Consider the following 16551-nt stretch of genomic DNA (forward strand, 5'->3'; position numbering starts at 1 on the left):
ACGAGGCAATTGAAGATACAACAAATAAAACTTGAGAACAACCCGTTTTACCTCACGCACACTCGCACACACTATCTCACTGCAACTCACACACAGATACTCTCACGATCGTTGGCGAATGGAAACCGTCGTCATTTCGACCGATGGTCACCGAACACAAAAAGTAAAAAATAAACAAAAAAGGTGAGAAACAATAAAAAATGTTTAAGTATAGGTGGCTCGTGTATGTAAATGATCCAAGTATTTTGCACTGTCAAAAAAAGGTGTCGAGTTCAACGATCGTCAAAAAATAATTGTCATTTAAAATAAATCTGTATTAAAATAGTTACAAAATACAATAAGGCATAAATGGTTTGAAAATACGTTTGGTCTGTTTTCAGTGTCCCTTGTGTTTCTGCACATTTCCTGACTGTCCGTCGTTGGATTTCTTGTTTACAAAATATTTCCGCAACACATGTCGCACTTCTGGAGGCTTTCAGCAATCGGATCCCAGTTCTTCCGACTGCCCCGCCCCCTGGCCCCACGCCCCCTCATCTTCTCCTTCTAACGCAGCAGCTATGTTGAAAAAGCGCCATTTGGTTTCGTTTAGCAGTCGACTTTAACTTTTTGCTTTTTTTAAACATGTCGGCGGCTTAGATCAAATAATGCGATTTCATGGCAAGTCGCAAAATGTCAAGCGGTCTTTGCATCCACCTCCCCTCCCCTTTTCCGATGCATTTCGACCTTTCTGCTCCAATTTGATTACGAAACATAAAAAGCCGGGGGGAAAATTAATTTCACTCTGTTGATTTTTTTCTATAAAGCGCAAATATTTTTAATTAATTCAAAATATTTTTTGCACTTTTTTTGCCAAGTTGTTTATCAACAAGTTGCCGGGCTTTGAAGTTCGCCGGTCCAGAAAAAAATGCTTAAGCGCGGGTGGGGAAATTGTTAGATGGCCGCCCATTAAATTTCCCAGACGCGAATCAATTTTCCAGTCGCTGCAGTTCAGCGAACTGCTTTCGAAGTTCTGTATTTCTGTTTTTTATGGAGTATCATATAATTTTCATTTTGATGCCTTTTATGACACTTCCAAAAAAGAGTAAAAAACGGGCGCTGCTTCGACGTCAGTTCTGGTTCGATTTCATCTCCCCACTTCGCATAAAAGTATCTGAAACGGCCTAGGTATTTATGATTTCGTTTATGCATTTCTCTGTTTTATTGTTTAATTTTGTTTCTTCGATTTGTCCGCCTTGGCCGGCGGCGTTTGAAAAAAGTTAATTGAGTTGTAAAAATTATAAAGTTGTAAAAATCCCCCGGAGTATTATATTTGGCGGGTAAGAGTTATGCGATGCAGATACCGATTTGGTTTCCTACCATAACTTCCAGTTGAAACCAGCTGGAAAACAAAAGCGTAACCAAACTACACTTCTTTGATATTTTACGATCGAGAAATGAATAGCTGTCCGTTGCCTGCTTATTTCATTTCTTTTTCAAGGGTGTTTTCTTCAGGTTTTACGATTTTCGATTTTCGTGTTGAGCCTGGGGCAAATCTAGTGCAAAGTGGTTATGAAAAGATCTTACCGGATCACCTGATCTTAGTTCTGGGTGACAAGAAATCTGATCATAATTTACATTTTACACAAACTTGATCTCTTGTTGGAATGGTATTGCTGAATAGTAGGTCATATTTAGGTAGTTTAACTTATATGATTTGGTTTCGAAGGATTAAGTAATATGGGAAAGTTTTCAGCTGACTTCCAGTTATTGGTCAACTAAGTCAACCCCGAGAACCTATCGATCATTTCCCACCCCCACTCCCACTGCCTACAACTCCATTCACCTCTCTTAACCCTTAAGTCCTTAATGATCTTATCGACTTCCCATTAGCAATCGTTACTCCCCCAATCCCCGGTGTTCGTCCCCATTCGGGTTCGATCCTTTCCCATCCCCTCTGCGAGTGCCCAAATACAGCTGCAACAAGTGGCAGGTCCCTAACGATCCGAGAGTCTACCCCTTAACCCGAACTCCTCTGGAGGTGTCATAAATCCACATGTGGCTTTAAAGTGTTACTAATTTCTGTTTCTGTTTCCATTTCGATTTATGTCCCCCTGTCTTCCCCATGACCCTGTTCTCCCCTGCTCTCTTTTGGATATCCTCGGCTCTTTGGATTGGTGAGGTATATTGTATATCGAATTCGTTGGAACAGAGTGTTATACTGGTAATATTACTAATTAATATGTACTGGTTTTTATCAAGTCTTGATTTGTTGGGTCTAAGAAACATGACTTAATTAATACCTTACGCTATTTGATAAATTGAGTGCTACTCTTGTTGAAGAGCAGAATATACTTTTCTCTGAAAAGTAACAGATTTAGTATTTAATATTTTCTTTTAAGTACCAGGTATTTCGATTTCGACTTCCCGACTGTTCCTCCCCCTCTCTTTTGTCGGCGACAGTCGCTCTGGGGCACCTAATTTCACATGAGTATGTTAATGTTTACACGCGTACCGCGATTTTTATGTTCGCCCCCGCCGCGCACTACCGATCCCCCGCCTCCGAGGCCCCAACCTCCCCCAAGATACGGCTAACGATCCAACCAACCACCGTCTTTAGCTTATCGCCCGATCGCCGATCGCTGGAAGTCCGACGACTGCCGAGCTCGTCTTGGGGAAACAGCCGAGCGATCCCCAAGATCAGTCGCAGTTTGTCCGCCGACCGCGCCGCGTCTCCGCTCATCCGTATTACCCAAGCCCATTCGAAATTCCCGAGATCTGCGAGGGAGAAACCCCAAGATCCAGTCGCGTTTCAAGTGATTTTGTGACAGAGAGTTTTATGACGCTGGTCGAACTAACCCAGTTTGAGATCTAGTGCCGCCCAAAATGAGCGAAAGTTCCAGCTCGAATTCCTCCAAGGATCGGACCAAGCCGGTGGAGACCCTCGTCCTGGCCAACTATGCCCTGAAGGCCGAGCAGAAGAAGGCCCAAGGACAGGGCGGCCGAAAGGAGGACGAGCGCATCACCACCGCGGTGATGAAGGTCCTCGAGGGCTACGACTGGAATCTGGTTCAGGCCTCAGCCAAGTAAGATCTAATAAGTCAAAAATTTTGATTTGCATCATAACGATTTCATTAAAAAATCGAAACACAGAAAGAGCTTAGTTGTTCCTGTTGGGTTATAAAGTTTAGATTATAAATATATTACTGGAAAGGATACCAAGGGGAGTTTGGCAAAGGGAAACAGATTGATAAATCTGAGCTCGCAGATCAGATTTCTAGTTACTATTGCTTTTAATAATTATTTTAATTCTTCTTAGTATTTGTTTGAGATAAATTAAAAGAAATTTCAGGTGAATTAAAGCAGTTGTACATATATTCACGAATTGTTCCCCATCTCGGAATGAGCAAATCAAGTCCTCAATGAAACACGAAGCCTCCGCAGATCTCATGAATGACTAACCGTGCCCATTGGAGCACAGCTCAACCTCCGCTGAGTTCGCTGATTAACACAATTTCCGAGTTCCATACGAGTACATGCACATAAAGTAGGAGGCTTTTCTTTTATTTAGCTGGATAAACAAACTTGGCGAACCGCAAAAAGGAGAAATATGGCTATTGGAGAAAGAAGGGAAACGATTGGGAATCTGCCGGCATATGTAAATATAAATGAATTTACACATTCACACATATTAGGCAAACAAACTCATCGGCAACAACAAATTGGCCGGGGGCAGAAATAATAGGAAAGGCAATAACAAGCCACCAGATACAAAGATACAAAATACAGGCCTCAATAAATGCGTGTTGCAGAGTGGAACAAAACGCTCGAGATGGAGACGACGACGACAAATCAATTCAGGCATAAAAAGCGAATAAATATGTTTTTAGCGTAAAGATGCTAACTGCTAACAAGGCGGCGGAGGGGTTCTCGAGGGCTTACCACAGCGGATCCTAACCCAAGCGAACCGAGCGAGCCGAGTTGACACTTGACGAGATGTCGTACCTTTGGAGTGCTCCAGGTCGTGAGAAAGCCCAGTGGCGGATCCCTCTGATCCCTAGACTCTCGGATTGCCCGGATCCTTGGGCTCCACTCGTCTGTTTGACCGGCAATTAGCAAATGCCGGGCCTCAACCTCCGGTCTTTCAGAAGGGGTCCCCGTCTTATCTCGGATGTCAGCCGCTTCCAGCCGCTTTGTTCTCTACTTTGCTGCCGTCGCTTATCACTTTCCAGGGAATACACTCGAAAATGGATTTGGTTATAATTATTTTTAATGCAAGGAAGAAAGTAACTAACTCAAATCGAAGTAGTTGAAGTGGTGAAAATTGTATTTGTTAACAGCATTCCAGTTTCAAAGCCTACCCGATGGGAAATACTTCTGTCAGGGGATGCTTCTGCATTATTATTTTAATAGCTTATTGATTTACGACTGTTTATTGTTTTCCGCAGTGCTGATGGAAGGGGAGCTGCTCCTCAGCTGTTCAGGGACAAACATCCTTGGGCACAGTTGCCCCTCATTGCGAAATGCGCAGAAAGCGCTGTCAAGAGCACGTGTGTGTTTGCACAAGGATATGAGCGCCATTTCCTTTCCTTTATCTATCCACAGCGGGTCCCCTCCCCCCACGAACCCCCTCCCCCTCCGCTACACCCACCTCTTCCCTTCCGCTGCAGAAACTGTTTACCTTGCGCTTTATGAGCCTTGTTTATTTCCACTTAAAACCGCTTAAATGCACATCGCTTACCCCGAGTCCACGCTCATCCAACCTCTGCCAGGTGCCCTTGTCACCTTCCGAATTAAATCTCTTAAGCGGCAGAAATGCTGAAGCGGCGGTGGGGGATACGTTTAATTGCTTCTCAGATTGACAGCAGCAATTGATGCGGAATCGCTTTTTCTTTTCATTTTTATCGAGGAGCGGAAGAGGTGGGGTCCGTATTCAAACCGTGTTTAATAAACGTTAATTAAAGTTCGGTTCTCATTCTTTTACGAAAAGTTTAGTCCAAAAAGTGCCCAGCAAGTATCGCCAAGAGGGTAAGAGGGTCTCCTTTACTTATGATCCGCAAACATTATATTGCCGTTTGATTTGGCTAAATGAATTTCGCATGAATCACTCAAGTCTTCACCCCAAACCAACAACAGAGTGCTGGGAAGCCACTTGAATTGTCTGGCGATCGGCGACGATACATATATATGTATATAGGGTTCGGGAGGGTTTGGGCTTGTTGGTTTGTTGGTTTGTTGTTAAATAATACCGGCCCCATGTGCAGAACCCCTTCTTATGCGCCCTGCTCTATTTACCCGGGCCGATTAGATAGGGGACCGCATAAGGAGGAGGAAGGCGGGCCTCGGAGGAACCGCTCTTCGGGTAGGACTTCTGCGACGCTATAAATATTCCGCTGTTATCTGCGTGTCCGGCCCGAGGTGCTATCGTTCCCCCAGAACCAGGTGGGCAGAGCTCCTCGGCTCCAGCTCTGATATCACCCGATAGTTCTCTTTCGGCGCTGCGACGAGTCAATTTACATGGCCCCAACAAGTCATCTCGGGCAGCCTAACCAAACACTTCCCCCTGAGCAGGGGAGCTCCACTCGAGACCCAAGCCCATGGGCCCCAAAGTGGGGGCACAGTGGGCCACATCCAAATGACTATTGAGGGGAGGAAGGGACTTTTTGGTTTCCGTATTCAGCACTCAACAATTCAAATAGCAACTTTAACACACTCCGCCTTGCCATTCAATGTTATTAATTGGAAAGCTTGGAACGTTTTTGCTCCAATGGCTCCACCGTGTTCTGCACTCTTGGATGTTGGTGTTGCTGACGAGGCCGGCAAACATGTCCCCAGCTGTTGCTCCGCCTCACATGAGGGAGTCCACCCACCACAGGGGGAGTCCGCCCACCAGAGCAGCAACCTCAGCTTTCGGTGGACGGGAAAAGTTTGTGCAGCGGCAGCAACAAGAACAGATACAGATACACGTGCGGCTTACAAGGCAAATATTGATTTTGTTGCTGCTGATGCCGCTGCTTCTGTTGCTGCCCCACAACCGCAAACGCTGCCCAAAAAGTTGGCAGCCTAGACCTTCGCTTTGCATACTTTTTGTTGCACCAAGAATTCACAAAACATTGATGGGCCTTATCTCCCCGAGGTGTTGTCGTCGTTTTGTACCCCCATCGATGGGGAGTTTTATGGCCAGGTGAGCGCGACAATGGCCAAAAGTTCCAACTCGGCGGAACGATATCGACCAAAGTCAGTGGGGCTTAAAGGATTTCGCGATTTAGGGCACAAAATCTGCCTGTCGAGCAGAGGAAGGTTGATGAATAAAATAAAGTATGCCACTTTTTAATATTTTTTGCACCAACTCACAGAGTGTCTTTAAATCAAGCCCCTAAAATAATTTGTAATATTTTGAAATACTTTAAAATTAGTATCTATTATGTATGGTTTTGTAATAATTTTTTTATTTAACTTGATGTGCAAGGGTATCCAAATTTCTAGTCAACCCATAACGCTTTTGCTGAGCACGGAGTATTTTGCCAAATATTAAACAACATTCGCGCATAAAATTGAAGGCGCATTTGATCCGGCCATAAGCTTTTACCCGAAGTACTCGCACATTTTGGCGCAAATCCGCCTGATATGGCTTTCAAAAAGGGTTCATTGGCTCAACGGTGCTCCGATTCCCCATCCATTATCCATTATCCTTTCGCTTCCCAGTGAGTTTGTTCGGTGGCCCGGGGAGTCCCGTGGCCGCAGTTTCCATGGCGTGGAACACCCACACGATTATTCTTCCGATGCCGCCGTCTGCCGGAAATCCTGTGCAGAAATTCCCCACGGATGGACGGAAAATCGCCAGCGGCAAAATAGGTGTGGAAATTCGTGGCGCGTTTTCCATTTTCGTGAGATTCCCAAAAGTTCGCAGCTTTAGCAGTGGCGGATCCACGGGGGGGAAATTAGGGACATTTCCCCCCCTTGGAACCACAGAACTTGAAAATTTTACTTTTTTGCTATGGTTGACTTTTCAAATATAGCCACTTTGTTTACCAAAAAATTGGGATGGATAATTTTTGTTTTATAATTTGTACTGTATTTCTCTCGCAATAATAAATTTGAACTTCAAATCGAAGAATAAGTTCAATTTCCCCCCCCAAGAATCGTCTCTGGATCCGCCACTGGCTTTAGGTTGGCGCTACACTAGAAAACAAGCAAACATTGCTGGGCGGGAAGCAATAAATAATATTTCAGGTCGACTTGCTTTGCATTTCCGTGATTCATGCATATCCGCAAGAATTTACTGGGGCTTGATTCTAGATATTTAACTGCTCCTAAGCGGCTGCCTTTGATTAGAAATGAGTCATTCGAGGTATTAAAATGAGGTTTGCTAATAATATTGGGTAATGTTTACCTTTGATGACAGAAATGAGTCATTTACATTACACATTTAGCAGTTGTAATTTGTATTAAACGTTTAGAATGTTCATCATTTAGCGGTGAAGTTCTTTGCCGTGGAGTGTCCTTTCGCCGAGAGCCCGATTCAGGGCCACTACACGACAATCGTCAAATGTCAGGGACAAATATCCAGCTGACATCCTCGAGCATTGATTGTAGTTGCAGCCCACCAGGCGAACCCCAAAAACACCCACAAAAACCAGAATGATGCAGAGCTCTTGCTGTACGCCACTTAAACTGTCGCTCTTCATTGCGCTCCCAGCTGCCACGCCCCTTTTCTGGGTCCTTTCACGCCTATCCAGTTGCTCCTAGTCGGCCAATGGAGCAGGGCAGTCGTGTCCTTTGCGGGGAGTCCCCGGATCCTCTGGAGTGCGGCACAGGCACAGTGCGCTGTAAAAATAAATTGACTTGGAAATTGAAAAAACAAGAAAATGAAATGAAAATGAAAATGAAAGCGAGAGTGTAAGTGGAAGTGGAAGTGGAAATGGATGAGGACGTGGCCAAATGAAATGATAACAGCGAACGGGATCGAGATGAAGTGGCCGAGAGGCGGCTTAAGTCGGAGGGCAGCGCTCAAAGGCCGCTGCTCAAGAGGCCGCAACGTGTGGCATCTTCACGGCACTCCGATAAGTTTCCAATATACGAAAGTCCGGCCGTTCCCATTGATCCCTGACCTAAGTCGAGTGGCCAATATTGAGATGTTTATCTTGTAGCCCGAACCACACTGAGTTGCTCGCCATCACTGAGAGAAGTGTTTTTAACTATTTATCATTAAAATATCTGCTAGTTTCAGGGACGTTTAATATGAACAGGGGTTAAGGGGTCTTTATGTCGTAGGCAATCCAACTAGTTTCCAGCAGATAATCGCCTGTGGGAAAGGGCAGCACTTCCGTGAATTGGTAGTCCACAAATGTGACCGGAAGCTGTTCGATAATCAGATCATCCTGAAATTGAAAAAGTATCTCTCTAAAAAGCAATCTATTAAGGCCTGGAGGAAAATCTTACGCTAAAAGGACACGTGTGATTAAAGTTGCAGTAGTTCTCAACCACTCTGTACCAGTAGTTGATAATCGAGTTCGAGTTGCGATTTTTAAGGAATCTGCAGGCATCCGCGGTCACGTTGAACATGAATGGTCTGTATCCATTGAACCGTTTGAAGAGTGACAGATTCACCTGGAAAAAAGGAGACTTTACAGTTCCCAAATAACCAAATAACCAGCTTCATACCTTTACTTTGGTAATAGGAGTTTGGAACAGATTACACTTGGCTGAAAGATATTTGTAGCAGCGATTCACCGACTTCAGATAGCAATCGTTGAACTTCTTATCCAAACTGCTACATTTTATGTTGGTAAACTCGAATTTAGAATTAATCTGCAAAGTGCTTAGGTAAAGTACATAAAGTATCATGAAAATTAGCATACCTACTTTTACGACTAGAAATATTACAACAATGGATAGAACCAAATCGTTCAGCTGAGTATACATATTAAACCGACGAAAGTGAATCGGACAATGAAACTCAAACGAAACAAATTTAATAATGTCTAACATGCACGCCGCTGGCATTTGTAATTGTTTTTTAATGCATGATTTATTATTTTATTATTTATTATTTAAGTAACCAAATTACACAAAACATTCAAATTCCCATTACATTCAAATTAGTAGTTACAAAACAGGCTAAATGGGATTTAATGAAAGTTGTTCTCTTTAATATAGTATCTATGATGAATTAAAAAGATTCCCTTTCCTATGCATTTTCTGCGACCGGAACAACCCGCGTTTTCCGAGTGCCACAAAGGCTGAGCAAACTCGGTTGCAACTCCCACGGAAGCCCCGAGTCCCCATTGTGGCAAGGGGCAGTGCCACGTCCTTATCACCTTATCAGAGCTCCTTGGTGTTTGACCACCTTTTCGACGAACTTCGAGGGCTGGAACACAGAAACCGAAAAGAAGAAAGGCCGGCCGACCGCAGAGCAAACAAGCTGCTGCATCCGTTGGATGCACTTCACGTGGAGGGCCAACCGAATTCGTTTGGGAAAAGTGTCGTAAAAAGCGGCGGCGGCTGCGTGGGAAAATGTGGGCACTGCCTAAGCAAATAGGAACATAAAAACAACTAGCTGTGGCGGCTGCAATTTGTTTACACGCGCTGTATCTGTTGGATACACTTCGTATTTGTGAACTTGTGAAAATCGCTGAGACGTCTCCGCCGCTAATTAGGCGCATTTGTCCCCCGTTTTTGACATGCGCTTACAAATTGAAAATGAAAATGGGCATGGAAATGGAAACGAGAATTTTCGTGCCATGTTTACAGCTTCGTGTTAAAGCTGTAAATATTTGGGCTCCCCATCCCCGGTCCATTTTAATAACAAAAGCGGCAAATGGCCCATTGCTGATAAAAGATGCGCAACAAAAGCCAAAGTGTATCTTCGCATCTTTACATCTTCGCATCTTTGCATCTTGGCATATGCGCAAAAATGGAAAGCTGCAAATTCAAAATTCCTGGCAGTCCCCGCTCATTTCTCATATTCGCTCATGAGCTAACGGCCACTTGAAGATATCACTTAATGAGATTTGCGCATCTCCGAGTGCAACAACAGCAGCAAATAATGAAGACGTGCTTGAGTTGCCAAGTGCCTCGGGGATCCGCTATATATATCTCTAGTTTGTTTCGGGGTGCACGGTTAAAAATTTGAATTACTCTAAAAAGCTGAGTTGTTACAACAACTGGAAATGCGGTGGTAATGCATCTGCAAAGGTTTATAAGAGACATATATGACATTTAAGAAAGGTTGTCTTAAAATCGTATATCACTGTCTTGAGGTTAAGGTTTTATTACTAATTACCTTTAATGTCTTTATAAACAAACCCCAATTCGTCTCAGTGTAGCCCAGGAAACTCTGCACCACCTCCCAAGTCCCAGAACTCGGATGCAGCAGAACGAACATCACTTGATTCTGATTAGCGTGCTGTCAAGCGTGAGAGTTGCATATACACTCGCAGATACTTTTGAATCGGGGTGGGCGGCAGTGGAGGATGTGGGGCGGGGCGAGGGGGAGTGGCAGGGGGCGGGGTCACGACGCCGACGATACCAAAGGCAGATAACAAACCGCCGAGCATCCCCAAGACGATGTCCATTTGGTCTCGGCGTTTTTAATCGCTTAATAAGCTCCGCCGAACTTGTAATTAAGCCCAGGCGAAAAAAGTAGAAAGGGGTGTCTAAAGATGCGGTAAAATCAGGAGAATCGGTTTTGGAAAAAACCTTTAATAATATATTTGAGCTAGATCTAGAATAAAAGTTTAGGCAGCAGAACGGATCAAATGGATATTATGTTAGGTTTCCAAAGTTATTCCCTCGCTTAAGTAAGACTTCCGTAAATTGAAACCTCAGCTTTGTACGTATCGTAGGCAATCCAGTGGGTTGCCAACTTGTAATCGCCCTCGGGAAAAGGCAGTACCTTTGTGATTCGATTGAATACAAACCCGTTCGGAAGCTTGTCTATTATTATGTCATGCTATAAGCAAGAAAGCTTATAAGGATTGAATATGTTGTTGCCATAAGGTATAACTCACGTTGATGGGACATGTCCCATTGATGTTTGAATAGCCTTGACTAAATTCAAACAAGTAATTTATGACAGGGTTCGAGGTGGGATCTTTCAGAAATCTGCAGGCATCCACAGTGATGTTGTACATGAATGGTCTATAGCCATTGTACCTTTTATAAAGTGCTCCGTTGAACTGTAATCCAAAATAAAATTTAAAAAATATACAAATAATACCCTGTGTAAATCAAGCCATTACTTACCTTCACTTTAGTAACTGGTGTTTTGAACAAATTTAACCTTATGGAAACATATTTGTAGCTCCGATTTATTGACTTCAGGTAACAGTATTCGAAATCGGCAAATTCTTTGGCGAAACTAGTACATTTCACGTTGGTAAACTCAAATCGGGAAGAAATCTTTTGTTTTTTACACAATTAGAATTGAGTAAAGTGAACAAGAAAAAGGGTAAATACACTCACCCCAGCGACCGAAAGAAGAAAAACTACGAAATGAAGATAATATACCAGCAACATTGTAAAGTGAAAAAGAAAACTAAACAAAATATTGAAAGTCTCTTGGAACTTGTAGGTGAATCTCTTTCCACTTGATTTATTCAGTTCTGTATAAAATAATCTATAAAATAACTTTGTTTGTTACATTTCGAGCGAAGAGAGGCAACTGAACAGTAAATCAATATTTTTACATTATGATCAATCAAAAAATATACAATTATATGTCTGTCTGGGAATCGAAAAGTAATTTTCAGCTTTAACCTTTTTGGCATTCGCCCAAAATAATTGCAAAATAATGTTTAATGAGCTGCTAGTTTTGCGTTAATGTAAATGATAATTTTCCTGCTTAGCTTGCTTTCAGTATGATTGCAGGGGAAAAGGGGGAAGCACCTGCTTATTGATTTACCCTGATTGAAAACAGTGCCCACTCTTTTCCGGGCGGACATTGAATGCAGCCAGGCATATCGAATAAACCCACCCACGGGCATTAGCACACGCACACCCGACTCGATTGAAGGATTTACCTAACAAATCTCTTGCCCTGATCATGTTTACTTAGGATAAATAATTCAATATAGGAGGCTCCGAAAAGAAAATCTCGGGCATCGTGCCTTAGTGCTCCGCCCCCTCGGAACGCCTATCTCTCTGATTGAATCTCTGTCTTCATTGTATTGCCAGTGCTCAACATGTTGAATAAAATCGAATGAATAGATAAAACAACCAGGGAGATGGGTTACGTGAGCTGGAAGGTGCTGGCATGTTTCGGCACTGTTAAAGATCTGCAGAGAAAATGATGATTCATAGAGAAATATTCATGAAAATCAGTAATGGCGCACAAAGTGTGATTACAAAAATACATATCTGACTCAACAGCTTGGAGGTTTAAGCAAATAATATTTCTTCCACAAATGATTATGTTTTTAAATAAAGCCATCATTTTTATCGGTGCGCAGAAATTGAATTTAGTACACATGCAGGCTAGAAATTATTATACGCTTCGTCGGTTTCATTTGGACTGACTTTCATCATTTTGTCATTGGAATTGTTTGGAATACAAGTGGATAGACTCGCTGCATACTTTATGCAAAGTCAAGAGCTGCGTCAACCACTTAAAGGTTTTCCACTGCTGTTTCGCACAGCTGAAATAGATTTTTGCCCACCGAAAGTCCACTTCTAGTGAATTTCGCACGATTTTACTGATTGCTTTTGTTGGCACTCACTTTCGTTGCCCGACTGCTCTTTCCCCAGAAATTCATTTTTGACTGCACTCTTGAACTTCTGTGATGCCATTTCTTCACTTCGTCATTTACCACGGCAAATAAAAGTTTTAATTGCAATTTTCAGTTTGTCATTACGCGTTGTTGTGCCGCATTCGGCGTGTCCGTCCTTTTGCAATTAATGGAACTTATTTACCCGGCCAACAAGTCACTGCAGCTCCTGACTGACTTTCCCCTTTTTTTTCTATGCTTTTCAGGGCGCCCTCGGACCGCAAAAAGGAGCACATCAAGCGGCCCATGAACGCCTTCATGGTGTGGGCCCAGGCGGCGAGGCGGGTGATGTCCAAACAGTATCCGCATCTGCAGAACTCGGAGCTGAGCAAATCGCTGGGCAAGCTGTGGAAGTGAGTACGAGCACTATATTCTATTCTGTACGTATATATACAGCACTCGAATCGAAAGAGAACTGGAGGAAAGAGGCACGTCTCCGGCTGCGTAAACGCTGGGGCATGGACCACTTGAAAAGTGTCTTTTATAAGCTCCACTTCTTGGCCAGACAAAGACGACGGGCCAAGGGGAAAGGTGCGGGGTTCCCCCAAGTTTGGCTAAGGGCTTTCCGACGAGACGGCGAAATGCATCGGCAGACAGTGCTCAGCGCCAGGGAAATGCTATCTGGGAAAACCTAACTGGAGCTCAGCAAATAAAGTCAGTTAAACACCTCAGATGGGGAGATAAATAACAGAGCTTGAACTGCTGCGACATTTTTATTGGCAAGACATTATCGCTCTCGAACGAACACAAGACTGTGCGGCAACTCCATAATTTGAATGTGATGATAATAAATATAATATTTTGATTGCCTTTCCGTACTCACACACTTTAGTAATATTTCATTGAACATTCCGCGCTTCCTCCAATTAATTTTTTTCTGGTTTCCGAGAACGCAGAGGGAAATCTCAGTGACAGTCAATTAAACAGGGTTTATTTATGGGCTAACAAATTGGCCCAGCTCGCATTCCCAATTAGACGGGGCAGATGCCTCGCCTTCTTATCAGCCGAGGACTCCAGTTCTTATCGCCAGTCCCCGAAGCGCTGAACCGTAGAATTTTAATTTCAAACCGGACAATGTTTATTACAAACAATATAAGAAAACGACGCCGCGATCGCTTTTTGGCCTGACAGTTTCGCATTAATCACGAACAAGAGATCTGCGGCAGATTGCTTTTTGGCTTTACAATATGCAGTTCAATATTTTTTCATTTTGAATTTATTTCCTTAGAGAAGTTATATGCAACAGAAGATATCTTCAGATGAAATATCCAACCCTTTACTATATTTTTAAGTGCCCTATTGATAACTCTTCCCTTTTCCACTTGCAGAAATCTGAAGGATAGCGACAAGAAGCCCTTCATGGAGTTCGCCGAGAAGCTCCGGATGACGCACAAGCAGGAGCACCCGGACTACAAGTACCAGCCCCGCCGCAAGAAGGCGCGGGTGCTGCCGCCGCAGCAATCCGGGGAGGGGGGATCCCCGGGAGAAGAGGTGGCCCTCTCCGCCTCCTCGGGCAGCAGCAAGCCGAGGAGCGGCCAGTCCTCGGCATCCAACGGCCAGCGGCGAGCCGGGAAGCCAAGTGCAGCCGGACTGGGAGGCTGCTCCTCGAGCATCTCGGGTTCTAATGCGGCTGGCGGCTCCTCGGACGTCTTCAGTAATGAGGCCTTCATGAAGTCCCTGAACAGTGCCTGTGCGGCCAGCTTGATGGAGCAGGGTCTCATTGAGGCCGGCCTGGATTCCCCGTGCTCCACGGCCAGCTCCCTCTCCTCCCTGACGCCCCCGGCCACGCCCTACAGTGGGGCCTCCTCGGGTGCGAAGTCGGCGGCGGCCACCAGCTCCAGTCTCCTCATGCGGCAGCTGAGTGAGCCCGTGGCAAGTGCAGGCCACGACTACGGAGTCCTACTCGATTCTGGGCGGGAGTACGCGGCTCTGGGCGAGGGCAACTACCAGGGTCAGTCGGGGGTGCAGGGCGGAGGGGGCCAGGAAATGGACTTCCTGGAGAACATCGGTGGGTACGGCTACGCGGGCAGCCGGGGGAACTACCCCGGATACTCGTACCCCACAAACGGAGTCGGATTTGGCGGCGAGGAGCACCAGCAGCAGCAGCAGGCGTCACAGGCCAGTGGAGCCTTAAATTACAAGCCGGCAGGCACCGACATCGATCCCAAGGAAATTGACCAGTACCTCATGGATCAAATGCTGCCCCTGACGCAGCACAACCACCACCACCCGCTGAGCCACCTCCCGCTCCACCAGCACGCACTGCACCACTCGCCGCCCCTCCCCTCCTCCGCCTCGCTCTCCTCCGCCTGCTCCAGTGCGAGCTCCCAGCCCGTGGCGGAGTACTACGAGCACTTGGGCTACTCCCCGGCGAACCCCGCCTCGAACCAGGCCTCGAACTTCGGCCCCCAGCCACCGTTCGCCGGCGGAGCCAGCTCCCTGACCTCCGACCTGCAGGCCACCTCGCCCTCGCAGCCGGAAATGCAGCCCCAGCAGCAGGAGCCGCACCAGAATCCATCGCAGCACCATCTGTGGGGCACTTACACTTATGTCAATCCCTAAGCTACTTCATTTGCACATTTGTTGTCCGACACAGAGAGAAAAATTGTCTAGCTCGGGTCTGAAGTAGGCATTTCGAAATTGCTTAGCTGGGTAGAATATCACTATACATTCGTGCTGTACAGAAATGGGGTGTGTTTTGCTTAGGATTGTTGTCAGTTTGTTATTAAAATCCCCAGAAAGCACCGTGACATTCCTAATACTGGAGCAGTAAATTTTAGTTTTGGTTGAAATAATATATCTACGCTTGATCTTAACTATTTATAGAAATATTATAAAAAGTTGCGGTGCTCAACCGTTCCACCATTTTTTTTATAGTAACATTTTTGTATTACATAAGTTCTTGAAACTGAAAATTATGAAATCGAATTCAGCATAGTTTTTCTCTGCGTGCATCCCCCTTCACTTCCGTTTCCGCTCTTCCTCCCTTTATGGGTCACTTAGATGGCTTTCGTTTATTGGTTTATTGTCTGTGCAATGTCTGTGTGAGTGGGTGACTGTGCATGTGTGTGTCCTTTGGCCCGAGGGTCTTTTTGAAGATTCCTTGCAATTTAAGCTAATCGCGTCGATTTCGTTTATGGCTGCATTATTCCTTTTCTCCATCTATATGCAACTCCTGTGCGAATCGAAGAAATGTATTGGCCATTCAATCTAAATGGAAATGGCTGAAATTGTTGATGTAAACACGAAAACACTGATTTCATAGCTAATTGGAAGCAATATAAACTAATAGTTATAAAGCAAATTGTGTTTGCAAAACAGTATACGGAAATGTATAAGCAATATTAAAAATGTTAGCTCTAATAAAATATTGAAAATACCTAAATTAATGAGTAGAATATATAAAAAAGTTATATTTTAAAATTGTATTTTTGTACACATATATTTACAAAAGTATTGGCAGAAATAAAAAACATTTACACGAATAAAGAAAACAATTTGACAGAAATTAAGTTCAATAGAGCAATGATGGTTGTGAAAGCAAGCAAATCGAATTTCAGTTTTCAGTTGGCCAGCAAATGGAATTAATACCAGTATCACAGATTTTCCTGGGAACGAGGCAACAAACCCTGGGCGTGGCTTATGCCAGTTTTTCCCACACTCTAAACTTAATATTCGGTTGGCTTGTGGAGTCTACACCTTGGACGTATGGCACCTGTAACCGTTGTAAAACCGAAATAAATTCCAACAAAATTAACACCCGCCTACCAAACGGCCATTTCAGCTCTCTTTTTCGCCAGGCAAAACA

General features: G+C 44.4%; 3 protein-coding genes across 3 annotated transcripts; 1 reads left to right on the forward strand and 2 right to left on the reverse strand.

The window, feature by feature from the left end:
* Window positions 1-2692: 2692 nt before the first annotated feature.
* Window positions 2693-16171, forward strand: LOC108086821 (transcription factor Sox-10). Its single transcript, XM_017183864.1, has 3 exons — window positions 2693-3062; window positions 12950-13096; window positions 14072-16171. The coding sequence occupies exons 1-3, from the start codon at window positions 2863-2865 to the stop codon at window positions 15303-15305; spliced, it is 1581 nt and encodes a 526-aa protein (XP_017039353.1). The 5' UTR covers window positions 2693-2862; the 3' UTR covers window positions 15306-16171.
* On the reverse strand, window positions 8229-8902 carry LOC108086784. Its single transcript, XM_017183824.1, has 3 exons — window positions 8647-8902; window positions 8419-8586; window positions 8229-8357 (listed from the first exon to the last, which is right to left on the reverse strand). The coding sequence occupies exons 1-3, from the start codon at window positions 8899-8901 to the stop codon at window positions 8229-8231; spliced, it is 552 nt and encodes a 183-aa protein (XP_017039313.1). The 5' UTR covers window position 8902.
* LOC108086783 lies at window positions 10775-12731 on the reverse strand. Its single transcript, XM_017183823.1, has 4 exons — window positions 12696-12731; window positions 11224-11361; window positions 10989-11156; window positions 10775-10930 (listed from the first exon to the last, which is right to left on the reverse strand). The coding sequence occupies exons 1-4, from the start codon at window positions 12729-12731 to the stop codon at window positions 10775-10777; spliced, it is 498 nt and encodes a 165-aa protein (XP_017039312.1).
* Window positions 16172-16551: the final 380 nt, after the last annotated feature.

Source organism: Drosophila ficusphila, unplaced genomic scaffold, assembly GCF_018152265.1.
Source record: "Drosophila ficusphila isolate 14025-0441.05 unplaced genomic scaffold, ASM1815226v1 contig_791, whole genome shotgun sequence".
Classification (NCBI taxonomy): Eukaryota; Metazoa; Arthropoda; class Insecta; order Diptera; family Drosophilidae; genus Drosophila; species Drosophila ficusphila.

Bases quoted from the DNA above. Each gene is read 5' to 3' on its own strand.
- LOC108086821 (XM_017183864.1), top strand. From the start codon at position 2,863: ATGAGCGAAAGTTCCAGCTCGAATTCCTCCAAGGATCGGACCAAGCCG. The intron at 3,063-12,949 runs GTAAGATCTAAT...TATGCTTTTCAG, and splicing joins CTGGTTCAGGCCTCAGCCAA to GGCGCCCTCGGACCGCAAAA. The intron at 13,097-14,071 runs GTGAGTACGAGC...TTCCACTTGCAG, and splicing joins TCGCTGGGCAAGCTGTGGAA to AAATCTGAAGGATAGCGACA.
- LOC108086784 (XM_017183824.1), bottom strand. From the start codon at position 8,901: ATGTATACTCAGCTGAACGATTTGGTTCTATCCATTGTTGTAATATTT. The intron at 8,587-8,646 runs GTAAAGGTATGA...CCTTTTTTCCAG, and splicing joins TCCAAACTCCTATTACCAAA to GTGAATCTGTCACTCTTCAA. The intron at 8,358-8,418 runs GTAAGATTTTCC...TTTCAATTTCAG, and splicing joins ATCACACGTGTCCTTTTAGC to GATGATCTGATTATCGAACA.
- LOC108086783 (XM_017183823.1), bottom strand. From the start codon at position 12,731: ATGAATTTCTGGGGAAAGAGCAGTCGGGCAACGAAA. The intron at 11,362-12,695 runs GTGAGTGCCAAC...TCCCGATTTGAG, and splicing joins AGAGCAGTCGGGCAACGAAA to TTTACCAACGTGAAATGTAC. The intron at 11,157-11,223 runs GTAAGTAATGGC...TTTGGATTACAG, and splicing joins CACCAGTTACTAAAGTGAAG to TTCAACGGAGCACTTTATAA.